Raw genomic sequence first — 13,492 nt, 5'->3', positions numbered from 1 at the left:
CAGATTTCAATTAGATGTTGCAACTGATTCGGAAGAACTTGGAAAATTTTTATTGGTGATTGGAAAGCGACTGCAATGATCACTGCCACAAGTCACCGTAAGAACGTGATTCCAACGTGAGACAAAATGTCATCTGCATGCTCGTTTCGAGTAAGTTGTTGCGCCAGGAAATGGTAGCCGCGATTAAGCGAGAAGAGAGGGTTGGATGAATGATCGACACACTTTAGCGTGAAACGAAAAACATAAACTACATATCATTTGTAGGTATCACAGAACGATCTCTAGTTCGATTGTGGAAGGACACGCAAGTTGCAAGATCCTTCCATGAGCGCCTGTGTTTGTGTCTCACACTCAAGCACAACAAATACACGCAAAAATTTACCATTTACCTGGATCATATGGAAAAGCAGCAAGTGATGTGATCGAAGTTTATCGGACCCAGACAGCGTCTTTACTGCAGTGTATCTCCGACTAGAGCCATGACACGTTAGATATCCACAGACGACGGGTGTATTATTCTTCAATGTACACATATGGACATTAATTCGTAGACGGCTAATTTTTCGGTAGAGTGGAACACGCTTGTAACGCAGATTCAACCTGCAGTGCCGCTGTAGACCGGCCGCTACTTTAAACATATCCTCTCAACTGATGCGATGTGGACTAGCATTTCAGAGATGTTTAATTTGTCGATGAGATTGAGTACCAACGGTCGGTCGGTAATTGCAGGCCAGTGAAAATCAGGGAACGACCGTTTGACGGAATGTCTCACGTATATTCAGCCACTCCGAAGCTATGCTTGTACACTTGCAAAAATTGTGACGTTCGGAGCTTATCGCGTATTAATTAATGCAGATCAGATTCAAACCGGAAGTTACCTGTGCACCGACCGCGACTCTTGATCCTAGAATAAGTCATGACGCAGCTGTTGCCAGGGCTGGATAGAAATAGCGCAAGAGGTGATTGAAAAGGTTTATGATCAACGATAACAATTTATTCTAGCCAACGATTGGCGTGAGAAAGTGTGAAACAGAAACAAAACAAGCGATTATAAAAAGTCAGGATTTCTTTGCATCGAGGTGAGGAAAAATCTCCAAGACTTTTTCCCCCTTCCTCGATCAATCAGTCGTGGCTTGAGTCGGCCGATTCGGAATCGATTCGACGGTCTTCTGCTCGTCCTTGTCCTTTTTCCTCAGAGCGCGGTTCCTGAGGTTCAACATCGTTCTCGCGATCAGCCAAATTGCCGCTTTGTCGCACACGCACCGAATCGCGTTGATTGTACCGACTAGCAGAGAGTGCGGAAAATAGCCCGTTGTTCGAGATTCGATGCCCACCGTCTTCAATAACGACTCGACGAACTTTTCCGGCGACGGTGCCATCCAAGTTGACCTCCTGGAAGGGAATAAAGTCAAATTAAAACGACCGGCTCGACCTTAGAAGCTCTAACAATGCATGTTATAGAATATGCATTCGGAGCGGAAGAATGAAAATGGCTTTTGTCGTTCTGTATATAATTCTGAATGCAAAATAATCCTTTCAAATCGATTACAATGTATTCAATCGAATTATTCACTAGAAACGTATCGATTCTCAAAATTTCCATGACATTTTTCCGTTATACCCTAACTGGTGTAAACACTTTTTACAGATTCAGCGTTGTTTTTAAAAGGATTCCGAAGTTATTTCATAAAGCTGCAGTTTCGGTGCGTTTGTGATTATTCTTGTCAGTGTGATGATATTTCGTACGGTATTTTTTTTAAATTCTAGGTTCCACATACTTTCAGCTTTTCTAAAGTTTTGCTAAACTTTCTAGATGTGTTTGACTTTACTGAAACTTCCGAGAAACAGTGATCTTTATTATTTATCGTTCACGTGACTTTGTTTTCTAGACTCGAAATTCTTTAAAAATCTCTGTAAATCGGTGTGTACCAAGTTTTCCAGAACAGTCCATATTCAAAACAATTTTTATCATGTTTTAGAATATTTTGCAATGAATTTGTTCAACTTATAATGCGAGAATCAATCGTTTCGCAACGCATTTCTACCGTCGTTCTGAAAATGTTTGAAAATTGCGGATAACAATCTTCTAAACTGTTGCAGTTCCAATTGAGATTTAAGGGATCGTCTCAGTGTGAAATTTTCAAAAAATTGTTTTTTTTTTTTTTTGCATGATCGTATAGTATACACTGTTCTAAACATTCTCTCAAATTTTTAAATCGAAATTCAAATTATTACGGTCGCTACAGCGTTTCTTGTAGAAAGGGAACGGGTTTTCTACCTGCGCGAGTACTAAGGTGCTTAGGTTCTATAACCTTGCAGAATAAACTGTCCAAGCATTTCAGTTCGTTTTTAACATCCACCACAGATAGACGTACGAGAGAAACCCCCAAGAAAAAAATCAAGACCTGGCATCGCCGATTGATCGTAAGTAAACGATTTATATAAACTTTTCCAACTTCAATCTTTAAACGCGTTTTTCTCAGAATGATGTTTTTCAAAACGGTTTCCACTCTCAAAGGAAGAGTTTTAAAGATATCTAGTTCCAATTTCGGGAGAACATTTTAAACGTCATTCTTTATCGCGCTATGGAAGCTTTTTTTTTTTTTTTGAAAACTTCCTATTTTTTTTACGAAAAACTGTCGAAAAAAAGGGCCACATTCGACACTTTTTGTTCAAACCGCCGCCATTTTGTCAAATTTGAAAAAAAAAAAAAAACCCTCCATAGCGCGATAGCGACTTTCCTACAGATCAATAATCTTTTTGAAATTTTTTTTTCAGATCAAAATTGCGGCCGTCATCGTGGAAACCGTGCAGCACCTTTTTTTTTCACGTGAAATTACAACAATTTATACAACAATGATGCACTCAATAAATAAACTTTAAAAAAATCATTTTGTATTCTTCATAAACGTATTTATTTATGAAAAAAAAACCGGACCGATTAGTTCATGTGAACATTAAAAAAAAAATTCGCGAAAATCAGTGATTTTTCGGAGTGTCACACTGAGACGATCCCTTAATGAACAAACATAGCGCAGGTATTTCATACATTTTTGAGATAAATATTTGCAAAATGACTGTCTTGACGGTACCCAGAACAAAGACTAAGAAGTCCTCTCTGGACTCTGTACAAAAATTCAAACGAAGCCATTTCAGATATCGGTAAACCTTCGGTTCCGGTCAGGCTTCTTTAAATTTCTACGAGCTTACGAGCTTACCTGATTTTCGACATTTTAGTGGCAACCGGACCCGGAAGAACGCATTGCACCGTGACACCACGTGGCGCAGCTTCGACCGCAAGATCGGCACTCAATTTGTCAACGTACGATTTGCTCGCCGAATAGACGGACAAATAGGGACTAGGAATGGCCGCTGACGTCGAACTGATGTTTATTATCACCCCCTTCCGGCGCTCCATCATTCCTGGAAGTATTGCCCGGGCAACCCCCGTCACTCCGGCAACATTGAGCTGCAGTATACGAGCGATCGTCTCCTCTGAGAGATTCGTGAACACTTCCGGATGCTCGTAGCTCGTACCCGCGTTGTTCACCAAGACGCCAACCTGCGAATCCGATTCATGGACTGAGAAAAATTTCATTTCTTATAGCTATGATAGAAAGTTCCAGCAGCCTGGGTATCGTTACGATGACAGTTTGAATTTTGTTTTAATTGAAAGACAAATTTCAGTAGAAGCAGTAACCATTGAGTGTATTTATAGTTGTCGAACTACATTTTCTGGTGGATGTAACGTTGAATCTGTTCCTTGGTGAACCAAAAAATTTAGTGCGGACAACTAAAATCACACTGAATAGTAACAACAGTGTCACACTTTGTTATAATTTGCAATGTTATTCGAATGTTACTGCAAATATCGTACGTACACTCAGTATATTTTCCTAGGTAGTACAATTAAATGTAATGTATTTCAGGGAACTCGAAAAGGTCCCGTGTGGGTTTTAGGATGCAGAACTAATTTTTTCGTGATAGCATTTTACTTTTGAAGCGAATAGACGGGAATACATTCAATAATGTACGGTGTGCCGTTGGGTGGCAATATTCTTTTCACTCTCATTTGAGAAACTTGCAAATAACAAGCTGAAAATTTATGTAAAAGTATATTCTTTCCAATGAAATTTTAAAGGGTGCTATCTCTGACCTCGAAATTTTCCTATCCAGACAATACGGACAAGAGGTCATTTTTTTCTTTCAAATTGTGACCACTCAGCTAAATTTAATGATACGTCATTAATTCTGAAGGCATTCCGTAGAGAATTGTATTAAGTTCTTGACAGAATCACCGGCTAAACGAAATTCGTAGCTTCCACGCTTCAAAATTTATAAGCCTTAACGTCAGGTTTAATTTTATGTAAAAATTCATCCCTAAACGTCTTCAATGGTGAAACTGTTGATCTTGCATTGAATATTCAGAGAATATAAGCGATACAAGCAAGGTCTCTAGCTTTAATGGTTTGCAAGTGATATCTTTTTATACAAAAATACATCTGCGAACTAGATTTTTAGTTGGTAGCTTTCAGTATCAAGTAAATATTATTAAACGTGGTAAAGTGGTAAAAATTCAAGGAAAATAACTCTGTCTTCGTGTTAGGTTGAAATGGAAAAACTTCAAAGTCCGGAATCAACCTTTAAAAATAAGAGCGTATGGGGATAAAAATTTAGAAACATTCGATAATAAAATTCAACTATTCAAATATGCAAAAATCTGTTTCGCAAAGTTTTTCAAAATGCAGAAAGTCGGGGTACAGTAAATTTTGAAGAAAAAACTCAATTTCTGAAAAATGTTCAAAACATCTCAAAATCGTCGAAAATGTGTTTCTTCGCTCAAATAAAGCCTGTTTGAGTAAATGTTTTCATTTGAAAGTGAACGGGTCAAGGGGCACACCTAGTGTGATAGCCTAAGAAAAAAGGCGATTTTTGGGAATTTAAAAAAAAACAAAAACTACTGTATCAATTATTTTAAAATTTTAAGGGTATATTTATACATATTTTAAGAATACACAGTTAAGTTTTTGAAGAAAAAAATTGAATATTTTTCGAGTTACACGCGATCTCCGACGGCGCTGAAAAAAAAAGGTCCTCCACTGCTGCAGTGATTCCGGCCTTCTCCGTGGATGAAACCTAAAAAAAAAATTCTTGTTAAGCTGGAAGATATTGTCCGTACAATGACCTACCAGTTTTTTGATCTGATCAAAAATCGAATTTTGGCAGGCCAAGAACGACCAAAATTTTGGGTAAAATTCAACGTTTTTTTTTAAAAACGCCGCCATTTTGTCAATTTTTGATTTTTTTTTTCGACCGTAGGTCATTGTACGGACAATATCTTCTAGTTTACCAAGAATTTTTTTTTTTTTTAGGTTTCATCCACGGAGAAGGCCGGAATCACTGCAGCAGTGGAGGACCTTTTTTTTTCAGCGCCGTCGGAGATCGCGTGTAATTCGAGAAATATTAAATTTTTTTCTTCAAAAATTTTACCGTGTATTTCTAAAATATGTATAAATATACCCTTAAAAATTTAAAATAATTGATAGACTAGTTTTTGTTTTTTTAAATTCTCAAGAATCGCCTTTTTTTTAGGCTGTCACACTAGGTGTGCCACTTAACGTCGCTAACTTCTACCTTGCGATAAGAATATCGTACCTCGAGTTCCTCGACGCACGTTGCGATTTTCGCATAGACGGGCTGCCCTTGCGTCAGATCGGCCTCGAGGACTCGAGTCTCGATTCCAAACCGCTGTTTTATGTCGGTGGCGACCTGCTCTAGCTTCGGCAGTGACCTGGAGACCAAAAGTATGTCCAAACCTTTGGCAGCCAGCGCCTCGGCGAAGGCCTTCCCGATTCCGTCCGTCGCGCCCGTGACGACGGCCCAACGACCTTGGGAAGCGACGTCAAGTCCAAGGCCAAGCTGCGGGGCGATCAGCTTTTTCCAGGCGAGGCCACTCGCCCGAATCAGGATCCTCAGTCCTACCGCTGCCACCACAACGATCGTGATTTTCTCCCAGCAGGACAGCACCATTTTTTGACTTGTTACGGGCTTTTAATTACGTTTCGCTCTATCCAGGCCTCGACACGTTGCTCGTGATCGTAAGACTTCAACTGCCCCGGCCAGAACTCGCTTTTATACTGATAAGCCGCTATCAGGCACGTGATCACCCGATTAGTCGAACGATGCGCCGTCGCAGAACTAGGAAAAAATTATAGCTATAATTTTCGTAACGATACAATTACACATTAATAGCCAGCCGGATCTTCTACACACCGAAAATTGTTCGACGAACTCGATTTTCGTGTTTTTCATTTTTCTTTTTCTCCATTATATGCTCTACAAAATTAGACTTGATTGAATATAAATTGAATGCACCGTTTCAGGCTGGTTAACCATTCCTTTATAATTTAGAACATGGTCGTGCAATGTATTTTTACAGATTTTCAATATTTAGATTTTGAATTATGAATGATACTCTCTTAATGATTGCTTTAGAAAAAAAAAAAAAAACTGAAAAAGTTACCCACACTTTGGTTAAACTGGGTCATTGCAATTTAAACACGGATATTATGAAAATAAAAAAATACCTAATACTATTTGCCTGATTCAACCAAGCCATGAAGTTTACTTGAGACGCGGAAGTTCATTAAAATCAGTCATTTGTAATTCGATGTGATCGAAGACTATTCACTAAGTGCTTGTGAAATAAATTCGTGTCATTTGTACCGAACGGAATACTTTTTTTGATTAGATAATACGAGCATCGGTTCATTTTATCTTAATGTTTCACTCATCGTTGAAAAAAGTTAATTTGGTTCCAGAAATTCAATTTCCTTCACGATTAGGAGTTTTTGGTAGTCATTTGATTTGTCGCACTAGAATTTTCAGCTAAATCAAACCACAAACTCGTCGATTGAAGCGAATTCATTGGATTGCAGTGAGACCCTCACTGAGAGAACAATTTGCATGTATAGTTGAAATATTATAGTCGTGCCGACAATTTTTACGGTAAAATATACTCAAATTATCGTTTGGCGCACTATAAACACAATATCAATTTTACCATACGACCATAATACTACCATAATACTACAATTAACTATGTTCTTTTTTAATGTTCACCGTGTGTAGATGTTCATCAGAATTATTTCGGTATCGTGCGGTGAACTCTGTTCTGTAGTCTTCGATAGTATAGAGTATGATTCAATTAACTAATTTATAATCAACTATTTACGGATAAGTATTTAGACCACCCGAGATGATTCCTGCAACTTTTGTCAGAGTTGGATGCACCGTACATAGTTTGACTCGACTTAAATATGGTTAACGCTAATACAGTAATTATTCAGACAAGATCATACGAACATAGTTTCAACAACTATACATACAATGTTGAAAATATTTGAAAATCTACGACACATTTGCAGCACAAAAGTGTAGTTGAATCACAAATTTCGTGTTATAAAGTGAATTACAAAGTTTTCTCAATAAATGTGCATTAAGATTTTGTCATTTTGCTTAACTTAGTTGGAAATACGCAAAAGGGTATTTTGAATTTACCTCATGTTTATCGCACTAATGTTTAAATATGGCCAGGTCTTCATTATTGTACCGTTAACCATAAAACTTTTGTCAGATGTAAAGTTCATAGTTCGGAACAACATAATGCAATAAGTTCTATTAACTATAAATTCGTATTGTCCCCTGAGCACACTATTTTTTATAAGACTACTACTGCTCAGGTCAACCACATTTTTCTCTGAGTGCTTCTAACCGAATGAGTGTTCAATTTTGTTAGGCGGAATGGAGTGCATAAGCATAGCGAGGTGAATCTAATGAATAAGGAATCAGGTGCTTGTTAATACGCATTAATTTCTTTTCGTTATTTTCAGTGTGTCATGCATAGCTGGGGAAAATTGGTGACAGGTGTAATTGACTTGGTGAAAGTTTATTTTTTAAATTTTTCTACCCGCCTCAACGAAGCGTATTTGCAAATGACTGTCCATAAATTGATGAAAGTCTGTAGAAATTAATCGAATAACTTGGCGAATATCTGAGAAGGGTCTTGGAGATAGTTCAACAGAAATCTAATAAAGGATTTTGCCATTGTGAATCACTAAGGTCAAGCATCTGAAGAGTTTTATTTTTTTCAGAAAATACTCAGTTAATCAAAGTGAAGTTGAACCAAGGTAGGTAAATGTTGACTGACGATTCGGTGCTTTGCAATCTCATGAAATTTTAATTGATACGTCCATTATGAGTAAAGCAGTGAACAATGGTGAATAATAAAAAGAGAGAAACGTAATAGTTTATAATGGTAAGTATGAACTACTTAAGTGACTATCAGACATAAATTAAAATGCCTGGAAACTCAAAACTCTTAACTTAAGACTCACTTCGACGAAGCTACCGCATTAAAACTGCATCGCGAGACACTTTGTACAATTATTCATATGGGAATAATGTATGAGACTGAAGTTGGTGACGTTAACGTAACGAAACGTCAGGGAAAAATTCATTATTGCACAATTTTAGAATGACTTTCAAGTAGTTAGTTTTTCAAAATAAGAGTATGTTTTTTTTTTATTATATTTCTCAATTTATGATAAAAATCACTTTTTTCTCGACCCGACTTATTTTTATAGAACTTTTTTGAAAGTGATTAATTGTCATCGCATCGATCCATTTTTGCGTGAGCAGAAAGGCTTCACCGGTGCACTGTTACCTAGTAACTTGAGTAAAGCGCTACGATTTTACACGATCGAAACGTCGAAATAAGTTCCTGAAATCGTAGAGTAAAGAAAACCGAAACAGGTGATAATGCTTGAAAATATTCGGAAAGTTTAGTTTTATGCAGTCTGATAAAAAAAAATTCTGCATGACAGGATAAATTTACATTCGTTGCAGGAGTGGAAAAAAAAACAATATTTAAATTGTTTAGAATAGAAATACAGATGTTGAAATCAAACCTGCATTCAATTTTTATGCGTACTCACAAAACCCACTTTGTTACTATCGAGCAAATTTTTCGGTATCACTGTTATACGGAAATTTTTCATCCAGGTAACGAGAAAGAAAATTAATCAGTGCAGTTGGAACGATTCTTCTAATAGATTTTTAATACCGGACTAGATATAAGTTTTTCGGGAAGATTGAGTGATGACCGATGAAAAAATTTTCACTGAACAATAAAAACACAGAAATTCTATTAAAATGCACCAACTTCGTCAAAGATTTTTTCACCAATTAACCACAACGTGATGAAGGATTTCTCACCTTATGATATATTTTTTGCCCGTATCTCGAGGCTTCCGAAAAGGCGAGAAACTGTACCGAGTGAAACGACAGCGGTAATGCCATAAAGCTCCGACACCGTAAGGATGAAAACGGAATCGACCCGTCGACGGTGCGCAGCGAGTTGCCCGCAGAAGCGCACTGCCGAAGCGCTTGCGCCAGCAATGTCACGGCTGCGCTTTTACCTTTTACTTCAACTGACTCGGCGTCGCGACGCCTCGCGGAGCTCCGTCCGTCCTTCCTTATTTCTTTGGCCCACAATTATTCTAGGTCAGGGTCCATTTTCGCTGCAGCACTAGAGAACTTGATCTCGCAAATCCACGCGACGATGATTTTTTTTCGAAAATCTCTTTGGTTCATATTGACTTTTCTACTCAATTTTTCTCTTGACCCAAACTCACGAAAACATGGAGGAATTTCGTTCAGCACTTTCTCCCCACTAGTATTTTGTATTATTTTCTTGTCTGGCTGTGAATTTGTCCAACATTAGTATGGATGAATTTAATGCTATCTATAAGATCTATCTGAAATTCATGCACGCAGAATACGTACACAGTAACAATTACATATTTTAAAGACCTTTCTCGAGCACGTGAGTTATTTTTTACTGATTCCTCGAATTGAAGTTTAATACAGGACATTGGAAATCAGAAATTTCATATTTTCGACAATAATATATATTTCAATTAACCGTACGATATAATATAACCCTTGGAGATTTTATTTTACTTTTTTTTTTTTACTTATTCAAACGTTAAAATTAATCCTCGACAAACACCGCTTCCAAATTTAGCCGAACCACGATTATTTTCATAGTAAACCACGGTAATATTTATAAAAAGTAAACTCAATTCGATATAAAATCTTCAAATTTGGAGATTTTTAAGTAAAGTGTGTTAAGAAATGCAGGAAAATTTTGAGGGGAAAAAGTTGACCAACTAACTAAGACGACGGTCTAACAAAGCATTAAACACACTAGAAATTATCCCACATTATGGTAGAGGAAGATCGCTAAAATTCGCTGGAGGCGTCGCGACTTTCTCCGTGTCGTAAAGTTTGCACGTGCTGAACAGAAGAATAAGATGAGAAAAAAACAAGAAAAAAAGAAAGAAGAGTGAAAAAACGAAAACGGAATTATGCTTGATTAGTATTCGTCAATAATGATCCTCACTCCGGTACACCAGCGTTAAAATACTTCACACAAGCGGACACACGGACGTAGAAACGGGACTGGTCTAGTGCGTGAAAACAAGTCCCGTTGCACGGCACTCGACCGACTGAAGAAGAAGTCTCGTGTTCGACGAGATTGTCCGTACGAATTGGCGGCAGTAGGTCAACGCGCTGGAAACGCCGCACCTAATTCTCATCGGCCTCAGACACCGGGTTCATATTCGTTCTGATCTAATTTCAGGTATGAGACCAAGCCTGGGAAATGTTAGCGTTATTTTGTTCCGGCCCGGATAAACTGTTCGTTTATTGAACACAGGCGTATCAGTGCAAAAGATTACCGTATTGTTATGGAAACAGGAAAAAAAAGAATGATCTTATTGAATGACGATATTAACCTGTGATATCAGAGCGAATAGACTTTTATCTAATAAATTAAGGGGTTGTACCTAGTCAGGATTTTACAAAAACCGATTTTTTTTTTTTTTATTTCATTCTCGTAATGTACATGTGTCTGAGTATATAGACAGATAATTTCGTGTCGATTGAAAAAATATAAATTAATATATAGTATAAATACATAAAGTGCTTTGGAAACTTTAAACGCGGTTTTCTCAAAACCATGTTTTCAAAGTCGGTGAACAAGATTTATCAGAAACGGCTGAACTCATTGGTCTCAAATTTTCACACGAGCTTTATGAATACATTTTTCAGTCCTTCATCAAAGGTTCTTGTCTCGCCGGTAAATATTTTCTAATTGATAAATAAATCAATCCAAATTTTTTTATGGTAAATAGAATTTTTTTTTCGCGAAGCCGCAGTTTTGTTAAAAATTAATATTTTGCTTATTCCTTCGATTAAAGTCCAGATAATACCTTAGATTAGCTAAATCTTTTTTGTTTTTTCATTTCACATAATCCGGTATAGAAATATCTCGCTGACCGCCAGGACGCCTTTTTTTTAGAGGTGCTCCCGGAGAGCGGGTATAGCACCTTTGAATATTATATTATTTTTTACAAATAAAAAATATCAAAATGAAGTGCAATGTTATTCCAATATGTATATAAATTTTTGTATTAATAAATTGTAACGTCTCTTTACGAAAAATCCTTGAAAAATCGCTGGGTATAACCATTTAATGAAACTTGTTGCTAACTTGTGATGGATAAATTATTTTTAATACGGATTTACGTTCAAATAATGTCATACGTCTTTCCTTCGACAAGTTCAAAACAAATAAAAATTGAACATATCTACGTGATTGCTTGGTAGTTATTTTGAGGAACACGGAAATGCAAGAGGCAAGTTACGCAGCGGCAATTAAGCGGCAAAGCCACGAGTTTCTCTTCCTTCATATTTGCGGGCTGGATAAGTTATAAGTAGAATCGTAAACTCTCATCCACATGCGGAAGCGGATAAATATTCGGGATGATTTGCACCGCGTTTAGCGCATTAGATGTACTCTTGTGTTTTATTTGAATTGTGTCAAAATCGCCGCAATTAGAAACCGGGATTATTGAAATACTCATTTAAGTGGCTCCGTCTATTTGCTTACCAATAACTCCGCGCTTGGCCTCCGTTAGAATTTTAATTCGGTCTAAACATTGGACTGCAAAGCGGGAAACATCATCTGTGACTCGACCCAAAAATTGGGGTCATCGAACTCAAAGGATCGGTTCACTTTCGCCGAATCCATCGCTTGTCTTTAACGCATAGAGAAATTTTTAGCTATAGTTACTGTACATATACACAGAGCTTCAATATTTTTATTTTTCACCATAACCGGTTTTGTAGTTGTAACCAGAAAATTCATTATACTTTACTTTATTTTTTATTTTTTTTATCGTGGTTATTCGTATGCACGACTCCGAGAAATGAATTCTAAATATAGGAAATCGCAATTAAGACCGTTATTTCATGAATATTGATAATTGACGGAAGATGGAAAAAAATGTATTACGTCAAAATAAGGAATGGCCGGAATGTGTAAAATTGTAAAATAGCCACTAAACTTAGAACAGCATGAATATGTGAACATGATCTTCATAAAACATTTATTTTCATCTCGTCAGAAATGGTGTAATATAAATAACGATTATTACGAATCCCTCTAGCCTCTGTTTTTTATTTTACCATTTTGTCCCTCATCTATTTTTGGAAATCAATACAATCATTTCTGAATAACTCTTCACTGGGACAGTGGTGATGAAATAACGGCCTACATCGAGTCGGCCTCTTGAGCTAACAGCTTAGTCGTTGCATTCTCGTAAAGCTGATCGCAATTGTAGTCGTATTGTACTATGACAGCACTTCGTCAAGTGTCAGCGAATTTTTTTTCCCCATCAAGAAAACTCGAATTTCCGAGTACACCTATGTACATTATTCGGCGATGCGTTGTGCGGTAGAAACGTCACGAAACAGCGATAGGTGTGCAATCGCAATGACTTGCGGACATTGAACTGACGATGAGCTTATAATGACATCGTTATGAGGCCGATAACAATTGGGTCGAAGGAACACGGATTGCAGACGCCTTAGCTAATTAGACGAAGATTTGTGAGGCACGTTTGATGTTGCCACAAAATTGCAGCTTATTCGTTTCGCAGGATTTTGAACCTCAGCTGCTGCTGAATACTTTCCTATGACAGTGCTCCGTTTTGATTGTGAGAAGGTCAAACGTTAGTGCGCGCCTGGTGGCCGACTGTGGAACCTGCTGCAGATTCCGAATTCAAGCAAATGTGAAAGAAAACCGTTCTAATATGAAATCGGTCGACTCATTTTGTAGGGTATTAATTTTCTCGCGCAGAGTGCGTTAATGAACTGTCGCACAAAATGTAACGTGAGCCTTATTTCTTTACGAATTTAACACAAATTCAAAATGCTGTGCACGGTAGGTGTTTAGTGCGATGTTTCTATTTTACATCCGCGATTTTTTTCTTTCATATAGGTAGCCTGCGCAGCTAACGGAAACGTATCGCTCGCTGCGCAGTGAGAGTTGCGGCAACTTTCTACTTCCACCTTTCTATACGCC

The 13,492-nt window shown here is 37.4% G+C and overlaps 1 protein-coding gene across 7 annotated transcripts; it reads right to left on the bottom strand.

Moving 5' to 3' along the window:
• Positions 1 to 972: 972 nt before the first annotated feature.
• Positions 973 to 9,437, bottom strand: LOC124302306 (very-long-chain 3-oxoacyl-CoA reductase-like). Of its 7 annotated transcripts, none has more exons than XM_046758314.1 (5): positions 9,277 to 9,419; positions 8,970 to 9,181; positions 5,656 to 6,198; positions 3,219 to 3,562; positions 973 to 1,392 (listed from the first exon to the last, which is right to left on the bottom strand). In XM_046758314.1, the coding sequence occupies exons 3-5, from the start codon at positions 6,028 to 6,030 to the stop codon at positions 1,119 to 1,121; spliced, it is 993 nt and encodes a 330-aa protein (XP_046614270.1). In that variant the 5' UTR covers positions 6,031 to 6,198; positions 8,970 to 9,181; positions 9,277 to 9,419; the 3' UTR covers positions 973 to 1,118. The 7 variants fall into 7 exon arrangements, with proteins under 7 accessions (XP_046614270.1, XP_046614271.1, XP_046614269.1 ...); XM_046758315.1 differs by having other exon boundaries at positions 8,997 to 9,181; XM_046758313.1 differs by lacking the exon at positions 8,970 to 9,181 and having other exon boundaries at positions 9,277 to 9,437.
• Between the last annotated feature and the right edge of the window lie 4,055 nt (positions 9,438 to 13,492).

Source organism: Neodiprion virginianus, chromosome 4 (genome assembly GCF_021901495.1).
Source record: "Neodiprion virginianus isolate iyNeoVirg1 chromosome 4, iyNeoVirg1.1, whole genome shotgun sequence".
Lineage (NCBI taxonomy): Eukaryota > Metazoa > Arthropoda > Insecta > Hymenoptera > Diprionidae > Neodiprion > Neodiprion virginianus.
This window is presented reverse-complemented; position numbering and strand designations above follow the sequence as displayed.